This window comes from Trachurus japonicus, chromosome 16 (genome assembly GCF_045865225.1).
Source record: "Trachurus japonicus isolate A0001 chromosome 16, Traja_1.0".
In the NCBI taxonomy this organism is placed as follows: domain Eukaryota; kingdom Metazoa; phylum Chordata; class Actinopteri; order Carangiformes; family Carangidae; genus Trachurus; species Trachurus japonicus.
The window spans coordinates 16127564-16155249 of record NC_140922.1 but is presented as its reverse complement, the minus strand read 5'-3'; the positions used below and the strand labels follow the sequence as shown (position 1 = coordinate 16155249).

The following is a 27686-nucleotide window of genomic DNA, read 5'->3' as shown; positions in this document are numbered from 1 at the left end:
GCACAGAAACACATACACAGACACACACACACACACACACACAAACACACACTTAACCCCACCCCTTCCAACAGCCCGCCATGCTACGGAGCTTGAGACTGTTACTCATCAGATTAATTCACACTGATTGATGGTTTCCAATGATTACTGATCATCACCTTGACCCTCATTCCACACCTCTGACTCCCATGACTATGCTTCACACTCAATTTGTGTGTGCATATGTGCGTGCATGTGTGTGTGCATATGTGTGCACAGCATGTAATAATAATAATGATCCTTTTAGCTCTCAGATGGTTGACACATGCAGGAAGACGAGGCTTTGGTCTCTTCCTACATGAAATTCTATCACACCGGTAAACTCATGTGTGCGCCACAAAGTATCTCACATGTGTTTTAGTGTGTGTGCATACGTGAACAATATATGTGTGTACACATGTGTGCATGCGTGTTCTAAATGGAGGGTTTCGCTAAAAGGTGTCAAGGCCGGCGTAGAGGTGCGTTTGAGCTCTGGAGGTGACTCACAACATTCTGATAAATCAATTATGTGGTCATGTTTCACTGCTGGGGGAGGAGAGCAAAACAAGGCATATAAAAGGGACAACTCTGTGCAAATGTGCGTGTGTGTGTGTGTGTGTGTGTGTGTGTGTGTGTGTGTGTGTGTGTGTGTGTGTGTGTGTGTGTGTGTGTGTGTGTGTGTGTGTGTGTGTGTGTGTGTGTGTGTGTGTGTGTGTGTGTGCACCCCAGCCGTCCAGATGTTTCCCATATTTAACTCTCCCCTTGCCCCAACTGGATGTTGAGGAATCCATGAGCTTATGCAGAACATACCTCCATGTACCCCATACAGACTCTGGTCATATTGTGCAGCTAAATAACTCTCATCACTGGAGTTCATTCCTTGTGCCACATGACACAGCTGCAGTGCCTCCTTCATGTAGGAGGTACATGCCTGAGGGAAAGCTGTTCTTGGCTTCAGTATTTGGCTTCAGTATTGTCTGCCTGTCTTCATCTTTGTTACTGTTCTGTCTTTCCTTGTTTTCACTTTAGTTTAGTGGCAGTGCCACAGCAGCACTGTGAACACGACTCAGTAAATTTATGTAAAAGTTTTCAGAGCAAACAATACCAATTAAAAGAGACTTAGTATGAAACTACATGGGTTGTTAATGGGCATGGTTGTTCGTTATCAGGTAAAGGGTGTTAAAGAAGATCTGACTGCAAATTAAAGACCTCATTCATTTAAATCCTGTCTTTACAGTAATGATAACATTCACTGGGTGATTATTGAATATTAACTTTGTATGTGAGTGGAAACCTATTTTGAGGAAATGATTACACTATGGGCAGTGCAGTGGTTAGGACTGTTGTCTCACAGCAGGAAGGCTCTGGGTTTGATCCCCAGGCCCTTCCTCTGTGGAGTTTGCCTGCGTCGGTTCGATCCAGCCCCTCCATCAACCATAAGCGGTTTAGCCGATGTATGAATGGATTATATTATGTTATCGTTCCACAAAATTATATAATTTACCAATAAGACCAATACCAAGTACTTATATACTGTACTGGTCATACTGTGTAGTTACATGTCATGGCTTGGATTGAATAAACCTGCCACAGAATCTCTACATTTAGCTCATGAGATTTGACATTTATTCTTGTTATATCTACATTTAAAGTGAAGTTGTGTGTCCTTTGCTGAGCAGCCGCTACTGTTGCCACAACTAACAATTATGGGATGACAGTAAAAATGCAAGACTAAATTAAGCTTAATTTCTGAGAGGCTTATAGAGGATATTCTTTTCCCATTTTTTCAAAGTGACATCTGTCTTTAAGCACCTCATTTTAAATGCCTTGTAGCCTTGAAACATGGCCGCCAAACATTTTAATTCCTTTTGAAAAACAGCCACAAAGGTCAGTTGAAGTCCAACTTGTTTTAGGGGATACTTTGTACGGCTGACAAAAACTATTACAATGCCCTTAGAAGCTGCTCCAACCACTGCTTTACAGCATAAACCACGTCTCTCTGTATTGTTTCAAAGAACCCATTGTTTTGCCAAAACGCAACTAAATGCACTGCCTGTGGCAAAGCTCCGTAGCTTCAAGGAGGGCAAATAGTCGAACACAGAAGCCGTGTATTGTGGTGCAATGATAATGATTTGGAATAGACAGAGCGTACAGACGGACGGGGCATGAGTGTTGTGAGAGGTTTTCTGTGGATGTTTTGATGATTTTTCTCCACCGTGAAAATGCACAATCCATTGAAACCATAATAAACTCAAGCTGACCACAGCTGCTGGTCTCTCCAAAGGAGCAAGCTAAACTTTTAACATCCCCCCTTTTTTAAACCAGGGGGTCAGTGCTGGACGCGTAAAAGGCAGATTTTAAGAGACGCATTTGTCCTCTCCACTCCACCGCTTCCTCCTCCTCCCCTCTCTCTGTTCTGCAGAGTATCACAGCTGATAGTGACGTCTGCTCCTCTCTCTGACCGTCTCATACTCAACTTGGTGTCTGTCTCTTTAGATCTTCCCTGCTTGGCTTTGTAGTCCCTCAGCCCCTCAGGCGTGGTCTCTTCAAGTGTTAGTGTGCGTCTGAATGCTGTCATTTCCCTCTCTGGACCATGTGGGTCTGACCTGTTGTTTACTAGAGCTTACACACATGCACTCACACACACACACACTGTTGTCATACAGTGGATGATGAACCAAATCCTCCACATGTTTCCAGTTAGCCTGGAGGGCAGAGGATTTGAACTGGGGACAGACAAGAACCTTAACTGTAGCTTTTAAGTGTGTGTCTGTGCACGTTGTCTGGGTTTACTCAGATTTAAGATTTCTGCTGTTGTCAACACACTCACACACACACTCACACACACACACACACACTCAACACGATCCTCTGCCTATGTAATAGGAGAAGAGGATCTAGTTAACAGGGCTTTTTACTGTATATTACTAGACACTTAAAGCCATAATGAGACCTTTGATGTACAGATGCTCTGCCTTCCTTCCTCTTTCACTCTTTATCTGTCCTCCTCTTCCTCCATTCACATGTTTTCTAATACACACTCTCTGTCTCTCTCTTTTTGCTTTCTCCCCACACTCCTGCCCAGCTGTCTGTGGGTTTGAGGTTTTCTGTCCAAAGGTTGGATGATGCCGGACCAAAAATCAGCTTTGAGCTACAAATCCACAGGTGACACACCCACTGACAGTCACGCATACTCCCTAACGCCCCACATTCACACACACACACACACACACAAAGAATGGCTTGTCTTTCCTCTGAGCCATGTAAATAAGTTCTGTGTCTGTCCTGATCTTGTCACCGTCTGTGGTTTGATGAAACTAACCGCAGCGACAGCAGAAGACAGACCGCCGCAAGGAACTCCATAGAGAAGACAAGTTCTACACAACATGTCCACTGTTTGCTTCATTGTATTGTATATTCTGATGGAGCGCATCACTAGACGCAGACACACACAGCTGAATGTAGGCCAAGCCCACTGCTAGAGGAGTTCTTCTCAGAGTCAGCCGAACAGAAAAATACAACTCCGTCCCAAGCTCCTCTGAGCCTGTTGTTTCTCTCAGGTTGTTTTGTGGCCCTCTGTGCAATGTCTCCAAATAGATAGAGGTGAATGTTTTAATTTGTACCAATCAGATTTGATGTGAACTCCCTGTGAATGTCTCCACAGCTCCAACAAAGATAACCCCAACAGCAACCCAGTCACTTTGAATCTGTCCATCACCGCCAAGGCTCGGCTGGATTTACGCGGGTGAGTCAAACATCGGTGGCGTCGTCTTCACCGAGAAACAGTGACAGAACTTCTTTGGTGCCTCGTCTGCTTCCCAAAGATACAACCGATCTGTTTTCAGTCTAAACTTGTTGGTGTGTGCGGGATGTCATCACTGCCCCTTTTGTAATGTTTGAATTTGTGAAGCATGTTTACATACAGATGGAAAACAGCATGAAAGCACATTGCTAGAAATAAATTTGAAGTAATCATGTGCACATGGGATACTCATGACATGTACATAGATGCCCATGTTATGCCCACTGACACATAAACACACACACACACACACTTCAAAGCTTGGAGCCGAGCATGGCGTTGTTTGGGTGTGGTCACTCGCACACACAAGCAGAGGGGGATCTGGGATGAGAGAGATGAGGACTGTGTTTGAATGTGAAGCTAAACTGCCTCAGCTGTCTCCAAATGAAGTTGAAAATTTGACATTTTAAATCATTACCCACATTTTTTTTAAATACACTGTGGTGGTGGCATTTGGTCAACTCTGCCAGTCTAAGATTGGAAAGATTAGTTAGTTAGATTTGTCTGCATTGCATGTCAATTGAATGACCAATAGATAGATAGATAGATAGATAGATAGATAGATAGATAGATAGATAGATAGATAGATAGATAGATAGATAGATAGATAGATAGATAGATAGATAGATAGATACTTTATTTATCCAAAAGGAAATTCAGTACGCCGAGCAGCTAAGGGCAGCCTGCACACTCAGGCGCCGGAAGCTTTTAGACAGTAAACTACCATTTTGGAACATAAATATTTTTCCCCCTTGACATCTTCAGTTTGGTGTCATCATATGAGGGAGGAAAATCTGGCATTTGGAGTTTTGTTGTCATTGATGGAGTAATTTTGCTCCACCAATATGACAACAAAGCTGTTAAAAGATAGGTCAAGTCTGGCCATATGGAAACACAGTATGTTTAAAAACACTTTAAAATGCTGTTATTAGTGTAACTCAACAATATAAAGGCAATAATCCATGGTCCTTGTTTGTTTAATGCAAAAAATGTACTCAGGAGTTCAACTAAAGCAAATATAAGGGCTTCAGTCATCTAAGATAAGTTACAAAGGTATTTTTATGTGTAGACTTGTAACACAGCCACTAAGGCCGACCTAGGTCAAGTAGAGAACATCCCTCTGTCGCAGCCAGAGGGAAATGACCAATAACAGCTGTCAACATTCATATGGACAGTGAGTTTTATATTAGGATGGACTCCAACCCGATTAATGTAGATATGCATCAGTGTCAGTGAGTTGTTTCTCCTCCCTCCAGGGTGTCTCATCCCTCTCAGGTGGTGCTGCCATTCCCACGCTGGGAACCCAAAGAGAAGCCTGTCAAAGAAGACGATGTGGGGCCGCAAGTTACGCACATCTATGAGGTATGTCTGTCTGGTTGCTGCTGGTCAAGAAAGTCAAAGTCTTTGCATGGACTGTTAACACGAAAAGAGCAAGAAAAAAAGAGGTGTGGAAAGTTGTAAATTAGCCTTCAGCAAGACGGGGGCTCAGCAAGGTGAAGTAAACAGAGACACACACGCACACACATACACACACGCACGCACACACAAAGTAAAACCAGTAGCTCTAATTGGCCTCTGGCTGATCAAAGGTCTCCGGCTCAGGAGTAATTACTGCTGTGGAGGCAGGAAAAAGAGACAAGGAGGGAAAAGAGAGAATGGAATAAGGAGCGAGGGGAGCGGAGAGGAGGAGGAAAGGGGAGTGGGGTTGTTCTTCAGACTGGACACAGTGTAATGAGTGATAATCACTGAGAGGAAAAACAAGGTCACACAGAGGTGCAGACTCACTGTACGAAGCAGAGAGGATGGCAGACAGACTGGCAACAGTTTACAATAGGGGTGAGTGTTTGTGTGTGTGTGTGTGTGTGTGTGTGTGTGTGTGTGTGTGTGTGTGTGTGTGTGTGTGTGTAATGTACATGTGATTTCTTTTTGTTTTAAAGGGACAGCTGCTTCATTGAACTGGGGTGCTGCAGTGTCTGGCCTGTCCTGCAGCTGATAATGATTTTCATTTGTGGTACTTTTTTTCCAGTTGGCAGCTGCTTCTAGTTAAAGAGAACAGATTTTTTTTTTTTTTGCTCTCACAGAATTCCTGCCCCGCAGCACCAGGATCATGTCCTGTTTGGATGACTTGCTTCAGTGTTAATGACCATGTGTGTGTGTGAGACAGAGAAAATATGGGGCAGAAAGGAGGATTTATTGAATTGATGGTTCATTTAGGCTCATAATTCATTTATCCTCATTTAGATGTGGAATGATGAGCCAGGTGATGCTGTAGGTTTTGCTTGTCTTGTGTTTCAGTCCCGGGTGACTGAAGGCTGCATTAGTATTATCTTCGCTAACACACAGGTGGCCTGTGTCTTCATTCCACAGTTGGGATAACCTGATTATAGCCTCAGTCACTTGAGACCTACTAATAAGACAGAAGAGACCGCAATACTGACAACTTTCTACTGCCTCCCTCTGTCTCCAGCTCCATAACTCTGGGCCCAGCAGTATTCGAGAGGCTGAGCTCCAGGTCGGCTGGCCTGCCCGTCACCGTGACGAGAACCTGTTGTATGCCATGGAAATTCAAACTGATGGACCAATTAGCTGCCAGACGAACACCAGTCTCAACCCACTCGGCCTTCAGGTAACATGAAAATATACATAGAACCAAATAGATGATTATGGGTATATTTCCTGTAGTGTCAGTGAATATGTTTCATAGTATTTCTAACCGCTAAGTTGTCTTTTGCATACTATTAAACCACCAGCCTTTTTTTAATTTATTACATTGCTGGCGGCTTATTTATCCATCCACTGGTCCATCATTTATACCCGCTTATTTAAAACATAATTGTACCCATTGTCCTGGCTGCTCTCCATGTTCCTTTCGCTGGTTGGCTCAAAACAAGGAGGCTTGAATACTATGCTTATTAGTAGAAATTAGAGTTGGAAAAGTTTCCAAAATCTATGATATCATCTTGTAGAGTAATTCAGAAAGAAAACATGCCGTTATTTCAAAAAGTGGGCAATTATTTCTGAATGTGAAATGCTGCGAGCTATAACCATCTATGAAAACAAAATGAGTCAGATATACAACACATGCTGAGAGGTCAGAGTGTTTTTGTCTTGATTTGCTTGTTTCCACTGTAAGTGTAAAATAAAGTGTTGGCCAGACATAGTAAGCAATCTTAAGCTGTCCCTGTGGGTTTTGGCAACTTGTGATAGTTGTGATAGCTAAATGATTATGCTGAAAAAATAATTGATATTAACAATAGTCAACAAATCTTTAGGAGTGGCTATTGCAGAAACAGGAATGATCCCTCACCAGCTTCCCAGCAGCCTACTATCTGTGCTGTTAAAAATGAGGATGCTGCTGCTGCTACTGTGAATCGATCCCAGTCCTCCCCCGAGGTGGTGTGTCATTTTTTAAGCCCCTGTGCCCCAAGGTCACGCTGAGTAAAACATTCTTTTTACAGTAATGCATTTACAAACTGCAACCCTCTGTCCAAAACACCATTATTGTTATCTGTGGTCTGTTCCTGCACCTCTGTCACTTGAGACTTGTGGGCTGAGGAGACAGAGCTGCTGCCCACTGAGCTGCAGGAGGAGAAGCACACGACCGTTGTTGCTATGCTCTGCTCCTAAAATTAGTAGAGAGGAAAAAGCAACTTGTGTCCCACACATCTGCTTTGATTTAAAATGTTTTATCTCCATCAAGCTGCAGGACTGAATCATCGTTCTCTGTCTGTTATGAGTGATTGGTGACTTGAGGAATTCCAGGTTGCTTTGTTTTGTCATCTTGACTCTATAAGCTAAATCTTTGCATATCCTTCTGTTTCCTTTGATCAAAATCTTTTTTTGATCGGGTCACCAAACGTTATTTGTTTCCAGAGCTTCTGATTTTCTGTTGTTTTACCACTTCCTTTACAGCAACTTTAAAATCTTTCTTTACAAGCCCTCGCTCTCTTTACATTCACTGCAAATGAGACACTCTGACTCACTTGTAGTCTGGGCTGCATCAGAGCCCATGTGCAATACAGACGACACTAAAAAACATGAGTTTAACTGTACGTTTTGACAAATAACTGTCTTCAAAAGGCCTGAACACATGCTGTTGAGGAAACGATCAAAATAGGAATTAGAAAAGGAATGTGAACATTGGAACAATTTAGTATTTTCCCATTTTGCAGCATCGTATTGGTCAAATCTGTGGTTTGATTAAGCCCTTAAAGCTCAGATCTGATATCAGTGTAAAAGCCTAACTGGCTGAAATACAAGAAGCAGTTCCTGTCGACTGTCTTCTCCAATATAATTTGATCATTTGATCATCTTTGAAGTGTAGATTCATCATTTTCAAAGTGTTGACAACTCTCTCTACTGTATCTTATTCTGCCTGCATCAGATCTCTGCTCTCCAGGACACACCTGAATTATTGGGTTTCTTGAAGAACACCAGCGCTCCTCCTCACCGCCACAAACGAACCGTCGGCAAAACTCAGAGTTACAAAGATAAAACCTTGGTGAGCCACACATATGTGTTTACCCTCTTAAGAAAACAAACCTAACCAAATGTCCATTAGTGATTCGCAGATGTGTGATGCCGTCCTTCTTTCTCCTCGACCTTGTCTTCATGCAGAACTGCACTAGAATCTCCTGTCTGAGGATCGTGTGTGTGGTTGGCCGGTTGGATCGTGGGCAAAGCGCAGTGGTCAAGATCCGCTCAAGACTCTGGGCACATACGTTCCTGCAGGTCGGTGTCTCAACCTCTTATTAAGACTCTTTTTTTTTTCTTTGCTTCACTTCCCTCCTATTTATCGCTCTATTTTTAGGATTTGCTCTTGTTTTTCTGTGCTTTGTTGTTATGCACCTATACTAACAAAGGCTTGAAGTTGATTTCTGCTCCTTTGAAACAGCAGTTGAGAAAACAGTTTCATAACAAGGTCCATTTAGAAGAAGCTCTGGGACTTTTGATCATGTCCAAATTACCATTTTGTCAGAACTAACTAAATGACGCTGAGTGTTACCTGACAAATCAACATGATAGTTAAAATATGACATGGGTCGAATGTCACCTTTTTAATAAATAATGTAAAATGTGTCTTACAGCGGCGGAACGACCCGTACATTCTCAACTCTACTGTGTCCTACATGGTCACAGCCATGCCCTACCGAATCCAGCCCCCCACTCTGCCTCAACACACCAGCTCGGTAAGTGTGCGAGTCTGTGTGAGGTGCTTACGGCCAAAGAAAGCGTTTCAGTGCTCATAAATACTTAACTCCGCCTGTCTGTGCTCTGCAGATGGGGACCCTGGTGTTGTGGGGGACCCCTGATGTATCGTTTGCTGTTCCACTCTGGGTCATTATCCTGGCCATTCTGCTGGGGCTGCTGGTGCTAGCCATGCTAACACTCGCCATGTGGAAGGTACACACACACATTCACCATCCCAAAGCATTCTTGTGGTAGTTTGATTGTCTAATTCTACACTAATGGGTTAATATGATCCCTTTAGTGTGGTTTCTTTGACCGGGCGCGACCACCGGCTGACGACGACATCTCCGACCAGGAGCAGCTGACATCTGATCAAACTGGTGACGCTTAATGATGTTGACATGACAGCTCCAGGTTGGAGAACTGTGGTTTGGGAGGGACATGCACCTTCTGAGTGACTTCAATCAGATCTGAGATCTGTTGTAGTTGGAGCCTACATTCCTTGGCTGGAGATCTTCTGCCTCACTGTTAATGACACTGACTGAAAGTACAGACTGAAGACTGCAGCGCCAATCAGACTGGGACCAAAGAAAGGTTGAAACCAGACAGAATGGGACCAGAACACATTAAACAGACTCAATCACACACACATGTCTATTGTTTATCCATTGTGATGAAGCACCAGAGCTGAAGACAGACTGGACTTTGTTGTGAAGACAATGCTTTAAATGTTTCTGCAATTGAACGTTTTCATGTGTCTGTGTAAGTGAGGCGCACAGAGACTTGACATCTATGCACAAGTGCTTTTGTGAGTATGAGAGCGTTTGTTTGTTTGTTTGTTTGTTTGTTTGTTTGTTTGTTTGTTTGTTTGTTTGTTTGTTTGTTTGTTTGTGAGAGAGTGTGCGTGAATGTGTATATGTGCAGTTACTGTACATATGTGTGTTTATTAGGTGCCTCTTATGTCATCATGTCATTCAGTTATTGAATTCTACACACACACACACACACACACATAGGATGCAGCCACATGCATAAACACAAAGGCACAGAGTTAATGTGTATATTTATGAATGTATGTGCAATATTTGGGTGTTACGTGATACTGAAGCTTGTTTACACTGGCATTATTTTATTAGAGCTTAATGTTTCCATTGTTTTTGTATATAAGTGATTAATTGATATATTAGATATTAGTATTGCAAAAGAAACAAAAGCAATTGTTTTGACAGCCACCATATGACATTATTAAAAAGAATAAAGTGAGGGGGGAAATAACAGATAAATAACTTAATACTGTCTTGTCTGTTATTTTGGATTTCTGTTGATATGACCTAAAAGGAAAAACAGACTTGAAAAGATAAACAGTCCATCAAAATTACATTGTAGACAGTCTGAGACTGTGTACGTTACTGCACGGACTGTGTGGCCTTAACAGTGCGTCTAATGTTGGCAGGCAGAACAAAGCAGTCTGGGTATCAGCAGCACCCGGGAATTTGAAACTTACTTTTAATGTGTCATCTTTGAATCTAATTTGTTATTTGTGTTGAGTGTGAATTTTTTATCAGAATAAAATGTTGTTTGATTATTCATTCTTATTTTCAGTTTATTAGGTAACGACTTGAACTTAGAAAGTGATCAGAGTGGCATCTGTGGCAAAAAAAAAGAGTTAATGATCACATTTTCATCTAGTAGTAGTACAAATTATTCTACCTGAAACCTAGAAACCATACTTATTATTAAGACACAGTTGGTTGTACAGTGCAGGTTTCATATATACTACCATACATATTCTTGTCAAGTACTACACAAAACAAATACAGATTATAGAGTTGGATATCATTTAGCTGTAATAGTATCTGAAGCCACATCTTTCCAAAATCTTTTCTGGTTAATCCTGTCAAATAACATAATAGTTTCCAGGGCTGAGGAATCCGCCCCTGCAGAAGGACTCTTGCTCCCCCAGGTGGTGCAGTTTAGAAACAAATGAGTGGGTTTTTTTGAGGAGCCACCCAGTGAATCCCTACACAGGACTGTAGCCTGGTGTGGCAATGAATTTGAAAAAGAAAGAAAGAAAGAAAGAAAGAAAAGAAGTCTGTCTTGGTCAAACACATTTGAGAAGATGTCAAAATAAGTTAAAATGCAGCTGTTGTAAACATAATTCTGGATATAGTGAGCAGTGGGTTGGGGGGGTTGTTTCAAATTGTTGATAATAATGGCAATTTCAATCAAGTGTTTTTGTGACTTGAAATCAGACTGCAGCAGAGAATAGATTAGTCTCACTTTATTTTTTTCCATTATTCGCATGAATCAAAATGTGGTTTCCTTTATCCATGTTCTTTCCATTCATTATTAGCCGTGCAGGTGGGGAATCAGATCATTTTGAAGCACAAAGCAATAGATGGAATCTTTTCTTTCTTCTTCAACTGTGCATGTTGCCAGCACAATCTGAGGCGTAACAGGCAGCGGCAGCCACACTAAACACACGAAGGGCACAGTAAATCTGGAAAAATACTGAGACTGATTGAAGTGGCTCAACAATACATATAAAAAAAATAAAGATGCTCAAAGGAAATATCCTTCTGATGCTATGAATATTGAGCCCCTGACCATCAGCAGGGAAGCACTTGATCCTTTAGACCTCCCTCTAGGCTGTCATTGACAAAATTACAAAGGGAAAAACATCATTGATTATTTCTGCAGAAATGAGAAATTCTGCATCCACTCAGTCCAAATACTCCCTGGTTCATTCTTGGCAGGGTTGCTGTTTATTGTAGGAAATATCAGATCAGCACAGTGGAGGTGAAGCTATTGTCAGATCCATCTAGAGTGGAGTCATTCACAATAACGCAGTTGCACAGTTCTCATAAAATATTTTCTGTCCTCTCTCTCTCTCTCACACACACACACACACACACACACACGCACGTCTGAATCCTGTAGGAAAGGAGGCATGCAAAGAAGACAAACTTCATTTCTTATTTAGACTCTTTATTTCTTTGAATATATTTGATCAAATGTAAAATCAAACATTTGAAGTAAAGATTTAACAGTTTCTGACTAGCAAATCTCAACACCATCAAAATAAGGGAACATTATTGATACTTACTACATACTGTACGTAGGACATACTGTATCTTAGCTGAGATTTATCCAACAAACAGACCCAAATTACAAAATCTTTTTTTTTTTTAAAGTCTTATCTCTCCCATAATTTCCTGGATTTTTGAGCTAGTGCAAAAAAAATATATTGGGTGAAGCAATATCCTGTAATTCTGTCAAATAAATGGTGATGTAGTCTTGAAACTTCACTTCAAAAGTCTGTATGTGGGGATCAGTGTTTATCCTCTCCACCGGCGACAAGGTCATACCAACATTATAATGGAAGACTTTGGCTATTTACAAATCACTGAGCTGTACTGTTAGTGTACAATTCCTCTCAGACATGCTGTACATTACTGATGTGAATTAGTTTAACTAAAACACCCCACCCCCATGTCAAAGTGCAAATCCAAAGATCACCACAAGGTGGTATGTATACACCATATTCAACATTATTTAGAAAGGCTCTGAAAATTACATATTTGAACAGGTCTGTTACAGAAAAGGGGAATAATGTAATTAAGCCTTTCCACCAGGCGGATATGAGAGTCTAACTTAAAGCCCCTGGATGGTCCACCCACACTGATGTTGCCTGATTGGACCTCTGCTCAGCACTGTAAGGGGCAAACACTCACTGTGCTGAACTCTTGCTGCTGATCCTTTTCAGGATTAAAAACACAGTCCACCTTTATCATTCTTATACTGAGTTGTTGTTTAGGTTTCAGCGCAGCATCAACCTGAGCAGAGATCTTACTGGCAAGAAATGACTCTAAATGATAAAGACGGGCAATGACCTATAGTGAAATAAATTGCATGGAAAGACCAAAACCAACAATGAACTTATCAAACTAACACGTGTTAACATGTAGACATCTGATAGACCTCTGCTGATGTCCAAAAACATCAACATGGGTTATGTTGTTTATTTTTCAGTCCTCTTAATGTATCCCTCCACAGCTTCAAATAGTATTCAACTAATTATTTGTTCCTGTTAAAAAAAAACTAATTACGCTACCACATGTTTGCAGCCTTTATATATTTGTGTTTCATTAGGGATGAATGGACTTGGAGCTGGGTGCCACCCATGGTAAGGAAGTTAGTAGTTTGACAAATGCATTGTTGGTTTTTGGTCTTTTTGTGGGATTTACTGACAATAAGAAAAATGCAGAGTAACACCAGCCTTTTCCTTAAAGCATCAATCCAACATTTTATAGATTTGTCCGTGTCGTGGTGTCATTTCAGGTCTGTATTTGAAAAATGACAATCCCTGTAAGGAACGTACAAACACAGGCCAGGCTCACGGATAAGAGAAGAATGGCTACAAAGACAAACTGATGAAACAGTAGCTCTACTTTGTAACAGTGAGGAATATAAGACCACAGAGTTTTTTTTTTGAAGGAGGAGAACAGTCACTGGGCAGTGTTTAGCCTGAGCAGTCAAACACATACAGACAGAACAGTCTGGTTACTGGGTTTACAACAAAACACCTTTCAGGATTTCTAAAAGGTTAATGGCTATTATGATAAACTGCAGTTCATAGTCACACATACTGTATGTTAAAGTGTGCAAGTCAAATTAATTTCTGAGGAGGCCAAATTATGTAGATGTTCCCAAAGAACTGTAGCACATTCGTGAACATTAGATCAATACCTGAACCGACAAAAAACAAAAGCAGAACCACTTGATATTGGTGAGTTAATGGAATGATTGAAGAAGGAGGCGCTGTGGCACATACAGTACATAGGCTACATAAGGGTTAGAATATCTATACACACTACTGTACACTTTCTGGGATACAATTTACTGTACATGATCGACACTAGCTGGCTAGTTAATTCTACAACTCTCTCTGTCTCTGAATAGTAGCTCTATCATTCATCAAAAATAAAGTTGAGATAGTTTGCCCGATGTGTTTTACATTCCCTGTCCTGGTATATATTGTGGGTTTGTTTGTTTTTTTCATCTAATGGTTAAACCTATAGGACATAATATGATGAGAAACAGTCATTTTATTATTCCCATTATATCTAATAGTTGAGGAACAGGGGCACCACCACCACCACCACCACCACCACTATCCTGCTGGATGCTTCATCAAAGTGCTGCTGCTCAGAACATACACGTGGCTGTGGACACGCACAGACCTACACACACACACACACACACACACATACAAACATACTGTACATACATACAGACACATACAGTACTGTTCCTGAGAATGAACTGTAGGATATTTATTTTGGCTCTACTCTACAAAAGAAATCGACTAACAGAAAGAAAGCTGTTTTAATAAAAACAGCAGTACTCTGATATACCAGGTATGGACTTCAGAGAGGCATACCATCATTGAGGAAAGTAGGTTTTAACGGTAAAACCCTAAAAACCATGTGCTGCTGTGAACCAGGTATGTATATATATATCTAAGGCCATAGTTTCTGTAAAGAAAGCAACAGGTTACATTGATATAATGTCCTTTTGTTGTAACATTTTCTATCAGTGAGTAATTATTATGTCATGTTTTTTTGTTTGTTTTTTGTTTGTTTTTTTTACCATATGGTGTGTTTGCATTTAAAATTGCTCTTTTATATTGACAGTGGTGATGTGTAAGGTGACAGGGGTCAATAGATAATCATTAGCAAACTCAACAATTTCCCCTTTTTCATGTGTCATTCATCATCACATTCAGCTCATTGTTTTTGGTTTTTATGGCCTTCAACTTTACTGTTTTGGCTCAAGCTCACTGCACCCCATCAACCAAATGTTCTAGCTGCAGCAGGAAGTTGTTTTCAGTTAAAAGAAGCTGTAAAGAGTGATGCAGAATTGTGTTACTTTAGAGCTCGGCATTTCCCTCAGAGCAGAAACAGAGCTAAAAAAGTAGGATGTGCTGGACTTTGATTCATCAAGCTGCCTGGAACACGACTTTCTAGATGAACGCTATAATGCTGCCCTGTGTCTGCTGGATGTGTCATTACGCAATCGTTAGCTAACATGTTTGCCATATCAAATTTTTAAAGGTTATATAATAATATATCAATGTTGTGTTTACGGTTTGCTGTGCTGCTCCCAAGTGGCTAAAAAAAATCAATTAATTACAGCAGCTAAGTTAGCCAACTATAGTTTATATTGCAGTATGAGGGCTGAATCCATACAAAGATTAGCTAAAAACCCTTTCAGAGGTATTAGACCAAAATATTTTCTTTTCCCTTTTTGTACATATCTGAAATGCTGCACTTAGCAGCCAGGGTGAGATATAAAACACGTGCTATCTTTGAAAGAAATTATCATAGACTTAACAAGCTATCAATGTAACGTCGACTGAGGAACTTTGTCAGAGGAATGCACTCGTATGCAACTGCCATCACCCATGTATTGCAAAAAAAAAAGCATTTGGTATGAAAATCTGAGCGAGTCAGCACTGAGGACAGTTTCAGTGGTTTACATTCAGGCCTTTTTCATTGTTTTGTTTTGTTTTTTATTTGCAGACTGCACAGACAACTGAGCTCTCAGCTACCAGCCACACACACACACCAACACACCTGACTCCTGTGCTCCATTTGACACACACACACACACACGCACACACACAGGCACATACTGTACATATGGAGACAAGTGGCACAACCCCACAGTGGTCACACACATCTGTTATGGTATGAAAATGAAAACTGCTTATAACAGAAAAGTCAAAGACCCGCATGGGACACACGTGGCAGGATAAATCACAGCCAGGATGATTGAGCATTTGTTAGTGAAACACCACAGGCCTCTCTTAAACTCACACACGTCACTACAAACCAAACAGCAAACTCAACAAAAAGGGTCAAAATTATGGGCACCCACTTTCCACACGCTGACATCGGGGTCTGTGCTTGTTCGTGTGACAAGAGAAATGGTCAACGGCTCTGCATTCAACAGGTTTGAGCCACGTGACAAAAGTGATCGAATGTCAAAGAGAAACGTCTCTCAGGCGACCGACTGCCATTCATACTCAACATTCACGCTGCATTCGTTTTTGCTTTCAGCATTGATTGCACTGATCTCGTGTGTGATACCACTTATGAAGGTGCTCGACTGTACTTCATCGTAGATATCAGACTTAAGTGAAAGAAAAGGAAACATGTAAATACTGTGTAAACTCAGTCTATATTACAGTAGTCTGGATAGAGAGAAAAGAGAGGGGGATAGACACAAAGCAAACCACTGGTAGTTAAAATTCCTTAGAGTTCTTTCTCAACAGTCTACTCTTTTGTTCAAGCACCTTTCACTCCCGGTACTGGAGTGGCCCTCTATGCTGATTTTAACCTCCTGAGGGACAAAAGAGGGTTTGGGCAGAGTCAGAGGAGGTTCCTCCTCAGCTCTCTCAGTCTGGTCTCTCTCCGGAGCTGACCAGCGTCTCTTTCGGGCCGAGGGTCTCTCTGCCTCGCCACATTGTATTTTGGTAAGAGCAGGCATGTCTGTTTTCATTGATTCCTGTCTTACTTCTCCAGTCCCCGAGACTGTCAACATTGGTCCAGCTCCATAGATCCCCTCCGCCGGTCCTGGAACTAGTCCAAGTCCTGGCGGTAGTTCGAGTCCCGGTCCTGGTCCTGTTCCTGGTCCTGGTCCAGTTACCTGCTCCCTCTCCAGCCTGTCTGCACTGGAAGCCTTCATTAGGAGGCCACTGTTACTGCCTGCAGCATTTGGACTCATACTGTTTCTTACGGCGGCATCCACATTGTGACAGGAGTCAGGGAGGTGACTCGTCTTCAGCTTCGTCCCCAAAGCCTGGCTGTCCGTTAGCGAACCATTCCTCAGGCCGCGGAGGGTCAGCGACACACACACGTCGCCCACGCACAGCTTGGCGCAGGACAGCTCAAACAGCTGGGTGGTCCGGTCCGGGCAGCAGGACGACCAGCCCTGACCGAACACAAAGAAGGGGTACTCCACCAGCACCTCCACACACACCTGCATTATAGGAGCACATGCACAACAAACACAGTAAAGCTCACTGTAAAACACACACTGAATATTTTACAAAGGACTTACAGTAAAAACACAAAGCTGCTATGTGGAGGATTTGAAAGGGATTATACCATCTTAGAAATTGTTCTGTTAGTTCAAGTTTTTGTTAGTAGAATAATTTGATTTTGTCCTATTTTCACAGAAGAAATTTTTACCATGTCACAGTCGGTAGAAAATGTAGGAAGACTGCTGCTAAACCCAGCTCAGGATTAGTAAGGTGCTGGAGAATCAAGGGTTTCAGAGGCCAGACAAGATATCCGCACACTTAGTCAGTGCAAATTTCACTTTAATGTCACAGTCAGAAAAGCCTGGGTGTACAGTAAATACTAAAATAATGGAACCCGACTTCTATTTTAAGTTCTCGAGTTTAGTTTTCAGGCTCCTGGTGTTGTGCATGCTGCCTGACTGTCAGACTGTCATGGTTTAGTGTGACACTTGACTAGAACCTACCACTCTGCTGAAGTTGGGTGAAGTTTAGAGTGGAGCTTGACTGTTTGACATTTTCCAGCTGAAGACATTTTTGCTTATTGCAGATGATGCACTGTAGATGCAAATCACATTAACCAGAGTCCAGAGATCACAATTACTGTACATACTTTGTCCATTAGAGCAAGTTCAGACAAGTTCACCTTCCTGTAAAATGTTAAATAATTCAATAAAAATCCAATTGGCTCTATGCACAGCTCCACTACTTCCTGGACTTAAGGCAGCTCCTTTATTTCCTGACTTACATTATTGGACAAACTGATTAATCCAGGTGTGTCTGACCATTGTGACTATACTCAGACACACCTGGATTAATCAGTTTGTCCAATAATGTAAGTCAGGAAATAAAGGAGCAGTTTAGCAGTTTAGGAAGTAGGTGGAGCTGTGCATACTAGAGCCCATTTCACTTGAGTTTCAAACCAAATCTCAAATAATGTGACTGGTTTCTTCTGTGTTGATAATCCAGTATCAATCAGGCTCTTTAAGTGGATAACAGCAGTATGTTGAAAAAAAATTATCATATTAAGTAAGAATGGTGTTCCCATTTGCTGTAGTTTTTGCATAAATGAATGATTTAAAGAGTATTATTGCAGCAAAAGACACTTTGTGAATGAGGAATGTTCACTCCTGTTTATAATTGGTGGTTTTTAGAAGAAATCTTCTCATCAGTTTCATCATCATTTAGAGAAATTATATAATTGTGCTGCTTATTTATTGAGCACAGGAGGATTTTTTCGATGTTGCCATCAGGGGGCGCCAAAGACTTGAGATTTCAAAATCTGCACACAGCAAGCTTGAAAATTAAACTCATGATTAATTAACAACTACAATGAATCTGGAATATCTCACCTGTGCTTTGAGCTCTCCTACTGAAAACTGTATGACCACGGCGTTAGGAGTTTGCCCACTGTCAATACGCTCGACCGTGCTGGAGTCGATCTTCAGTTCACTGCTAATCTCGGCGCTCTGGATGAAGTCCTCCGTCTTGAGGTCCTCCACGCGCTTCAGCTCCCCATCAGCCAGCTGGATGATCGAGCCTCGCATGAAGAACGGAGGAAGTGCCACGGGGGAAGAGGAAGAGGAAATGGAAGGGGAGGCTTGGATGGAAACCGGGGCCGGGGCCGGGGCCGGGACAGGAGCGGGAGTTGGCGAGGGAGCCGCCGCCACCACTGCGGGCGGCGGGTTCGTGGGCACCACCGGCAGCACCGGGGCCTGCGCGACAGCAGGGGGCGGCGGTTGGTTTCCATCCAGACCCAGCGCCTCACACTTGGACAGAGCTGTGGCCAGATAAGCATGTGGCATGGCGGTGGATATTTGAGGGGTGGTGGTGGCGGTCAGGGCGCTGACGGTGCGGCTGACCTCTATCTCGGTGCCGTTATTGGCGCTGCTGACCGGGATGAGGAGGGACTGGCCGCTCGGGATGACCAGGTGCTGGGGCAGCGCCGCGTGGTAGCTCACGGCGTGCTGGTTCGCGCTGGTGATGTAGCCGATGATGGGCGACTGTGTGGAGGAATAGAGGCTGGGCGGCAGCTCCTCGTGGGGCAGGGTGGTCTGGATGACTGTGTGAGGAGCGACAGACTTCACCACCTCTGAGGAGGAGAGGGAGGTGAAAGAAGAAGTTCTGGACACTGGTTTACCCAGGCAGATGCCTCCTTTCTCCGTCTGGACTAAAGAGATCTTATTTGGGGCAGCGTCATGTTCAGCTCCGTGGTTCGGATGAGCCACCAGCACCAAGGAGGTCTGCAGTCCTGCCGGGTTCTGGCCGTAGTCTGCGGGCAGGAGAATATGTCTGGCCTCGTAGCTCTGGACCTGCTGATGGTTCACCGCCTGACCGGGGGCTTTCGCCTGTTTGACGACCTCCAGTTCCCCGTTCAGTAGGCTCTTAACGTGCCCCTCTGGTTTCTTCCCAGCGGAGCCATCTGCATACTGAACCACCAGTTGGGAGGGGGCGAGGGTGAGCGTCTGAGGGAGGACGGCCGCGTGCGGGTGGAGCTGGAGGTGGCCCGCGGGGGAAGCGACAGCGTTTCCGCTCATAGTCAGAGGCGTCCTGCTGTCCAGGTGGATGTACTGGCCGGTGACTTGGGGAGAGCTCGGCAGCGACACGGGTGCCAGTTCCGTCGGGGAGAGGCCGATTTGAAACTGCTGCTCCCCTTTGGTGTTGGGGGAGATGAGGGCGGTGGTGTAGCCGTCCAGATGTGGACGCTGTCCGACCATGTTGGCGCTGTTGGGCATGGAGCTGGAATTTGTCGAGATGATGTGAGAGGAGATGTAGCCGGCGTAGGGCCCGGAGCTGATGAACTGAACGTTGGGTCCGAGCTGAGCGAACTGGATGGTCCCGGCCTGCTGGGGGAGGGCTGTGGGGTAGACCGCGGGCAGAGAGGCCAGGGGCAGCGCGGACAGAGGCGTGGACGAGGAAGGAACGGAGGTGGAAGGAGAGGAGGAGGAAGTGGAGGAGATGGGACACCTCGGGCTCTCTGCATCTCTGGATTTGCAGCGCTCACTGGCTACGCTTGCCAGCCACGCCAAGTTCTCCGTGTGTGGACTGTCGTTGACCACCGCGGCTGGTGGCGTGGCGGCGGCGACGACCACCGGCCTCTGCTCCAGAGCCAGGATCTCACGCTTCTTGGGAGGCAGGCATCCATTACTCCTCTCCTGGTTAGATTTCATTGTGGTTGTATTATTTCCCGGTACAACTTCTGGACTCTCTCTCTCTCTCTCTCTCTCTCTCTCGCGCTCTCACCTCCGCTCAGTGGTTATGTGCGAGGCTGGCCTCTCGGTGCGCTGTGCGGCTCTGACTGGCTTGGTGTTCACTGGTGGACAGCTCCACGTCTCAACCCAGAGCAGATGGAGTCACTCCAGCTCACAAAATGAGCTCCATAGACTTCATGAGGAATCATCTCTGACCGATCCACCTCTTCCACGATGTCGGCAGCAATCTGGTGGCAGAGAGAAGCTCAAGTCAGACAACCAAGTAATGTGCAACTCAATAAAACACCCTGATTAGCTGCTTACACCTCATAAATCCCTCTTCTGCATTTGTCCTATATGAATGAAATTGACTTAACTTGACTTGGCTTAAAATTCAATTCAATCTCATTAGTCTAATTGCACTGCAGAACTAGCTCAGTGAGCACAGCCTGTATTTATGAACCATATTCACAACATTTTCCTGCAGAGCGGCAAATGCAAAACAGCAAACACCAAAATACTCTTCACTCTTTCATATCTACACACTGTCCTGTTATACTTTGCTTTGCCACAAGGGGGATACCTGGTTGTAACTACAGTACTACGTCTGATTTGTGGTTTTTTTTCTAGTGCACTTGAACACAACATGCAGGCCAGTCTCTGTACAAGTCCAACCACTAAAGATGCCTCGACATGGACTTCTCTATCAGAGCTCAACCGGCCTTCCCATTAGTGATGATGACATGTGACACACATACTAAAGTAGAGTACAGTGTTGCGTGTCATCATTTACATAATGTGGGAAAGGCTCTTTTTGTGTTTTCAACGCCAGACAGGAAGTTTCCTGTGATGCAGTGTTTGTGTGTGTGTGTGCGTATCCATGTGTACAAGATAAGTGTATGAGCGTTGCTGTTGGCGGTTTTCTGGCTCCGGGCTCTAGGGTAAGGAGGGAGAGGATAACAGCACAGAGGTGTCGCCTCAGAGGAACCGGTGCTTTTGTCTTTGAATTTTAACAGTCCCAGACCTTGTCTTCTTGAGTCAGTGTGGAGCTACTGTAAATATAACATCCACCTCCAGACAGGAACTCTGGGTCAGTGGGCACATCAGAAAAGTGAAGTGAAAACAATATGGCTCAAAATTTCATCATGGAACATTCTGCAAGAATCAAAACGGGGGCCTTTGTTGTGGTCACTGAAAGTGCTTGAAAACATTTTAACAATGGTTTTCCGCTGTACCCCGTTTGAGTGGCGTTTCAAAGTTCAAGGGAATACAAAGTGGACAACAAACAATGAATGAGTAGGCCCTCTTAAGAGTTTAGTACAGCGAGAGGCAGAGTGAAGGCTGGGTCAAAGGAGCACTGAAAGTCTTTATTACCGGTTAGGAAATGGTGAGGTTACTAGAAATGACTATGTGTATATGTGGTAAAAGGTCAACAAGCCACAGCAGCAGCTACACTACCAGCAGTACTGTATATATGAATGCATACTCACATATCATACCTGCAGTAATCCCAAACAATATCCCATGCATCCATTCATTAACATGCAACCTTCTGCTTCCTGTGATCTCACAGTTTCTTTTTCAGATTGACTGTTCTTTTCTGCAGGCTTATCTGTGGGTCATTGCACAGGACTCTGGGTTGTTCATTAGCCAGAGGCACAACAGAGATGGAGTGTATGACACACGCTCATACATCTATCCATTCATTTCTCTCCCCACTGTGTTCCATTCAGAGGAGCCAGGCTATTTGACAGGGCTAAATTGTATTTTCATATAACAGTGGAGGTTCACTACAGCGGAGAGCCACAGACACATTACATAAAGAAGGAAGGGGTGGGGTGGGGTGGGGGGGATACACAGAAGGCGACCTTGGTCATTTTCTATTTAGATGCATCTACCTCCAACGTTGGCATTGACAAGGTCACCGCATCTAAATGCAGCATATACCTCAAGCCGTGTGGTTCATCTAACCACGCAGCCTGGTGGTAGATCCACCAGATGTAACAAAGGAGTAAGGCAGCAGGGCTGGAGAGAAACAGAAACACAGAGAGAGAGAGAGAGAGAGAGTGTGTGAGAGAGGAGAGTGAGGGGGAGGAGTGGGAGACAGGCAATGTAAGATGACAGAGCTGTGTAGAAGGAGGAAAAGGAGTAAGGATGAAGGGGGGGTGGGAGGGGAGGGGGGAGAAAAAAAAAAGAAGATTAGGAATGGAGAAGAGGAGAGAGAGAATAGGGAACGGGGGAGAAGACAGAGTGCCTTCTCCTGACCCACATTGAGCAGCGCCTACAGCATCAGAGCACCATGGCCCCCGCCTCGCTGAGAGATCCCCGATCAGCAACACAAGCCACTGTTGTTGCCACTGAGCGCCGGTGCATCGCTCAGTGTGGCAACAACCCCACCTCACCAACACCGTGTCAACACTATAATGACATCACATCTTGAAGCACAAGTAGCTCCTGTGATTACAGCTGCACCGGAAGACAAAGCCTGCATGATCTGATTTCTGAACACCACAGGAAAAACACACACACACACACACAGCATTAGTGTCAGCAGACTAAATATAAAACAAGATGCTCTTAAAGAAGGTGTGACTTCTTTCCTCGTTTGACCTGTACGCAGGACTCGCTGCTGCACATGATCACACACACACACACACACACACACACACAGAGCACAGTAGCCAAAAGCCTCTCTAGATTTTCCAGTGTCAGCCTATTATTAGAACACTGACACCAACAAATATACGGCCTGTGGAGAACAAAGGCAAGCTTTCAAGACATGACTGTCACAGCGAGGCGGACAGCATGGGATCCCCGAGTCAGTCCCCTGGCCCAGGACTGTCACCTCTGAGACATGTATGGAGGGGTGACAACAGAGAGTGAAGAGGGGGAGGAGGGTGGTGGGGAGGGGGGAGCAGGACGCTCTCTCTTCCGTTCATCACACTGATGCTTTTCAGCTCAGACAGTGCTAGAGCCAGCCTCGCATGTGATCCTCTTTCACACTCCCACACAAAAAAGCTGCACAAACCACAGAAATAGGTTGGTGTAGCCGTGCATGCGTGTGTGTGTGTGTGTGTGTGTGGTTGTGTGTGAGAGTGTGTGTCTGCCGTCACTGCGCACGCAGGAGTGCAAGATGAGATGATGTTTTCATTCAGCCTCCTCTCTGTTGTCTCCAGGTGAGAGGCCCCCCAGTGGAGTTACATCGCCTCTCTTACGCAGCAGTCACCAACCAGCTCCTCCGGTCCCCCACCTCCACCCCTCCGCCCCCTCCGCCTGAGCCTCCGAGTCCTCTTCTCATGCTCCCAGACCCACTATTTACTCCTCGCATTGATCCACGGCTTCATAGCAATAACATTTCTCTGCAGCACGATGATGCAGGGGGAGGCAGGAGAACAACAGTGCCCTGTATAGTATGTAGCTTCCTTCTATGCAAAAAAATCCCCACAAAAACCATATGCAGTGACCCTGAGGTTACAGACCTGTTGTTATTGCTGCTATAACAGTATGTTTCACCTGCTAGACCAGTCATAGATACACAGTGAATGCCCTGTACAGCAAATGGCTATATATAGAAAACAAAAACATCATTATCAATCTGAGCTCTGGCATGAAACAGAGGGGGGGAGGTACAGTGGAGGACAATATGTACATGCATGCATGTGTGATACGGTGCATGTGAAGAAGACCTCACCTCAACTCACTTAAAAACACAGTCGCTTCAAACCACATTGCAGATCGATACAGTGCACTGTTTTTTCCTAATACCCAAAAGAGCCATTTTACTGCCCGCTTCTCCGCACAACAGTGGCGCCTGTGCCTTTAAGAGGCGGACTGACCGTGTGGCAGACTAAAGCAGACAGTAAGAACAGGCAGAGGGGTTCAAGGCTGTTTGTCTTCACAATGACTCCAGAGTTCTGCATCACTGCCCGATACACACGGAAGGCGAACATGTATGCAAGGCAAGCGCACCTCATATCCAGCCACCACTACGACCAAAAACCACGATCAATGCTGCTGAGTCCCACAGCTGTGACTCTGGACAGATGCTGCGACTGTAGCCTCTGGGGGCTTTAGAATGACAGTGAGAGCGCATGAGTGTAGTATCAGGGCAGAAAATACTACTATGCCACAAATCAAGAAGAAAAGAGACAACCCACCCTCCTCCCCTCCTCTGGTTAGAGTACTAAGAATAGCTCACCAGTCTCTCCACAGCCACTGCTTGCAGAGCATGTCCAAGGATTCTTCCTGCCTCTCAGTGTGTGTGTGTGTGTGTGTGTGTGTGTGTGTGTGAGTGTGAGTGTTTGTGTGAATATGTGCAGGAGACGTGTTTCCTAGGACTCCTCTTCCTGAATCTCTCCTTTGTGCCGCTCTCCTCTCCTCTCCTGGAGCCTGTAGCTGTGGCTGCTCCAGCTCTGCCCTCCTCTCTCTGGACTCTCCGGGTTGGAAGCTACGCTGCCCCTGCGGGCTGACGGTAAAGGAAGTTCCCCACTGCTGAAGCTCACAGCAAGTCCTGCGTGCAAGGCTGCTTCAACGTGTGTTATGCAAGGCCACCAGACCGCCAGCTCCCTCTCCGCCTGGCTGCTTCTCTCTCTCTCTCTCTCTCTTTCGCTCTCTCTCTCTCGCTCTCTCTCACTCGCTCTGTATTTCTGTCTCTCTCTCTTTCCCTCCCTCCCTCCTCTTTCTTTCTCTCTCTCAGTACTCCACTGACACAGCTCCTCCCCCAGCCAGCCTCATCAGCCGCATCAGGTATTCATTCAAAAAAAACACACTCTACTTGGCTCAGCGCCCAGACTACGCTCACACAGAGAGGGAAGGAGGGGGAGGGAGCAACAGACTGAGGGTGAGGGAGGGAGGGAGAGAGAGAGAGAGCTGGAGATTCACAGAGGGTTTGCTCAGACAGACATACTGCATGAATGTGAATAACTGTGGGATATTCACACTGGCACATATGTGTCGATACCGTCATAAAGCACGCGCACAAACTGACTAGAGGATTAATTGGTTGAGTGTGTTAGCACGTCAAAAGCGGTTTTTAATGCACTTGCCTTGTTCGCGTTCATTTTCATATGCATTTTCCCTGCAGAGACAAATCTCCTCCTAATCTGCCCAGTGAGCTGCCCTACAATTACAGACTCTCAGCCTCTGTTCAGCTGCAAAGTGGCACAGAGTAAACCACCACCACTATCATCCCCCAAGGTCTCTCCTGGCATCCCCCATCGATGCAGGCAGGCAGAGCTGATAACCCCTACCCCACCCATCCTAGCACTGGGGCCCTCCTTACCCACTGATAGCCTCGTCCTCCTCCTCAGAGTACAGGCTGCAGAGGGGCACCTCACCACCACCAGGCCGGCTGGATATCTGTTCCCATGCAGGCCAGACTGGCAGGGTATCCCCCTCCACCCTAGACTGCAGACTTGTAGGGAAGGAGGGGAGGGGGGTGCACAGAGAATACAACAAACCACACAATGCTGCTGCTACAACAAGCCTTTAGTGAGCAGTAGTAGGCTACACCAGCAAAGCCTCTTGGGTGGGGGGTACATTCCAACTGCTGCATCCTAGAAGAGTTTTTTGGTATGTAACCTGAAGGGAAACATTATCTAGATATTATCTTCTTTTTTTCCCAAAATGCAACTGTCTCTATTAGGTCCAAACAATCTGTTATATTATGAAAAACACTGTTGTCAAACTCAGTGAACATGTTTTGTACAGATGACAAACATTAGTAGAGGCTGTGTTTAAAATGCAAAGCACTCATGTACATGTAGGCATATATTTCTCCAGCTTCTGTGTAGCAACTGGAAACTGCAGCAAGATGGAAGACAGACATAAATCTAGTGCACATATGATCTGCAGTAGATAACGCACACACACACACACTGAACCATACACAGTGCTATGATGTGTTTCCCCAGCTGTTGAACCTGAGAAAAAAACATGTGTTGTGTGTATTTCCTGCCAAGCAGCTCCAGCTCCATCCTACTACTGTGACTCATATTTCTTCAAAGAGGCCATACGAAGCCTATGTAAACCCCAGGAACAACACGATCCCCACAGCAAGGGATTGGAAAGCAACATGACAGACTCCCATTGTGAAACATAAGGGCATCTACGAGAGATTGTGGTTCCCCTGCCTTGAAATGGCTCGCTGTAAATTGAAGGTCAGAATTAATGTCAGCCAAGTGAGCTGAAATAAGCTTTCCTGTGAGAATTCACATATCCAGTTCGAGTTTCATGGCGAGGGGGAAAAAAAATAAAAAATGCTGGCTGTTGTGTGTAGATCACGAATGAGACAGCATGAAGAGACAGATCTGTCAAATGTGTCTTGCTGTTTGTGGCTCGATCAAAGACTTCCACTGCAATTTCTCTGCAGGAAACGTCTTCAACGCCGATCAGGAATATTTAATCTTTGTTGACAGTTTTACAGAATAAGATGGGCTGCTGATTATTGTGTCCCAACCTGACAAGAGGGGTTTTGCTGGCCTAGTTGCACGTGTTCTTTTATTCTGAGTGCACACACACACACACACACACACACACACACAAGTATGGGCTATGCTACAAGTGTTAACATTCCTCGGGGTAGTACACACATAATGAGAGGGAGTGCTCCAGACCATAGCAGCATATGTCATCTTACAAACATTAACTACTGGGAGCTGATGATCGTCAGTAGGAGTGCTACGTGTGTGGATACTATAGGAGGGAAATAACAGTAGTAATGGTAAGAGGACTCACAGCAGTAGCTCTCTACTTCAGCGTCTCAACAAATCAACAATGCATTATGTCCACATTCCTCCATTTTTAAACACACAGATGTCTGTGTGCACCTTCTCTCGGTGCTCTCTCTTACTCATACACTCATAGACAGTAGCCTTCAGCAGAAAACACCCGGAAAACTCAAGTGGGCTCCATGTTTCTGCAAGTTCTAACACTGCTTGACCTTTTTCCGTGCAGCCAAACACAACTTCCAATTTAAGTTCTTGCGGGAACTTTTTTTTCAACAATGGCCCCTCTGAGCTCAATTCTTTAGTAGATGAATCATATTACCTTGAAACTGTTCGATGTCCAGCAAACAAATGATCCGAGCCTCATTATGTGCATTCTGTTCTCCATCCTCACCATGCAGCTTACTGCAGCTGAGTGAGCCTCCTCTAATGCAGCAGACATGTCCAGACATGTAACACTGATCCTCACACAAACACACACAGGACAGAGAAGCATGTATGATGCAAACAGACACATATATGCAAAATAGTAGCCTCTTTTTCACTGTGTTAATAAGCTCATTCATAAATTCACAACGATTTCCTGGAACGACTTCATTGCATAGCCTACTGTGAAAGTGATGTAAGAAACACTGGCATCAGATGCTTCTCTGACGTAGCAATACTGTGAGAAT

General features: G+C 44.5%; 2 protein-coding genes across 4 annotated transcripts in view; one reads left to right on the top strand and one right to left on the bottom strand.

Annotated features, from left to right (window-relative positions):
* Positions 1 to 9844, top strand: part of itga8 (integrin, alpha 8) — a 37439-nt gene extending 27595 nt beyond the window's left edge. The window contains exons 22-30 of the mRNA XM_085802126.1: positions 3104 to 3183; positions 3683 to 3763; positions 5077 to 5182; positions 6288 to 6446; positions 8205 to 8321; positions 8438 to 8551; positions 8908 to 9009; positions 9101 to 9223; positions 9312 to 9844. Of these exons, the coding sequence (XP_085658252.1) occupies positions 3104 to 3183; positions 3683 to 3763; positions 5077 to 5182; positions 6288 to 6446; positions 8205 to 8321; positions 8438 to 8551; positions 8908 to 9009; positions 9101 to 9223; positions 9312 to 9401 (972 nt within the window). The 3' untranslated portion in view covers positions 9402 to 9844. The remainder of the gene's footprint in view (positions 1 to 3103; positions 3184 to 3682; positions 3764 to 5076; positions 5183 to 6287; positions 6447 to 8204; positions 8322 to 8437; positions 8552 to 8907; positions 9010 to 9100; positions 9224 to 9311) is intronic.
* Positions 9845 to 13506: 3662 nt separating this feature from the next.
* Positions 13507 to 27469, bottom strand: LOC146972187 (ataxin-1-like). Of its 3 annotated transcripts, none has more exons than XM_085802123.1 (3): positions 27335 to 27469; positions 18449 to 20535; positions 13507 to 17056 (listed from the first exon to the last, which is right to left on the bottom strand). In XM_085802123.1, the coding sequence occupies exons 2-3, from the start codon at positions 20264 to 20266 to the stop codon at positions 16343 to 16345; spliced, it is 2532 nt and encodes an 843-aa protein (XP_085658249.1). In that variant the 5' UTR covers positions 20267 to 20535; positions 27335 to 27469; the 3' UTR covers positions 13507 to 16342. The 3 variants fall into 3 exon arrangements, with proteins under 3 accessions (XP_085658249.1, XP_085658250.1, XP_085658248.1); XM_085802124.1 differs by lacking the exon at positions 27335 to 27469 and adding an exon at positions 25569 to 25697; XM_085802122.1 differs by lacking the exon at positions 27335 to 27469 and adding an exon at positions 24486 to 25016.
* Between the last annotated feature and the right edge of the window lie 217 nt (positions 27470 to 27686).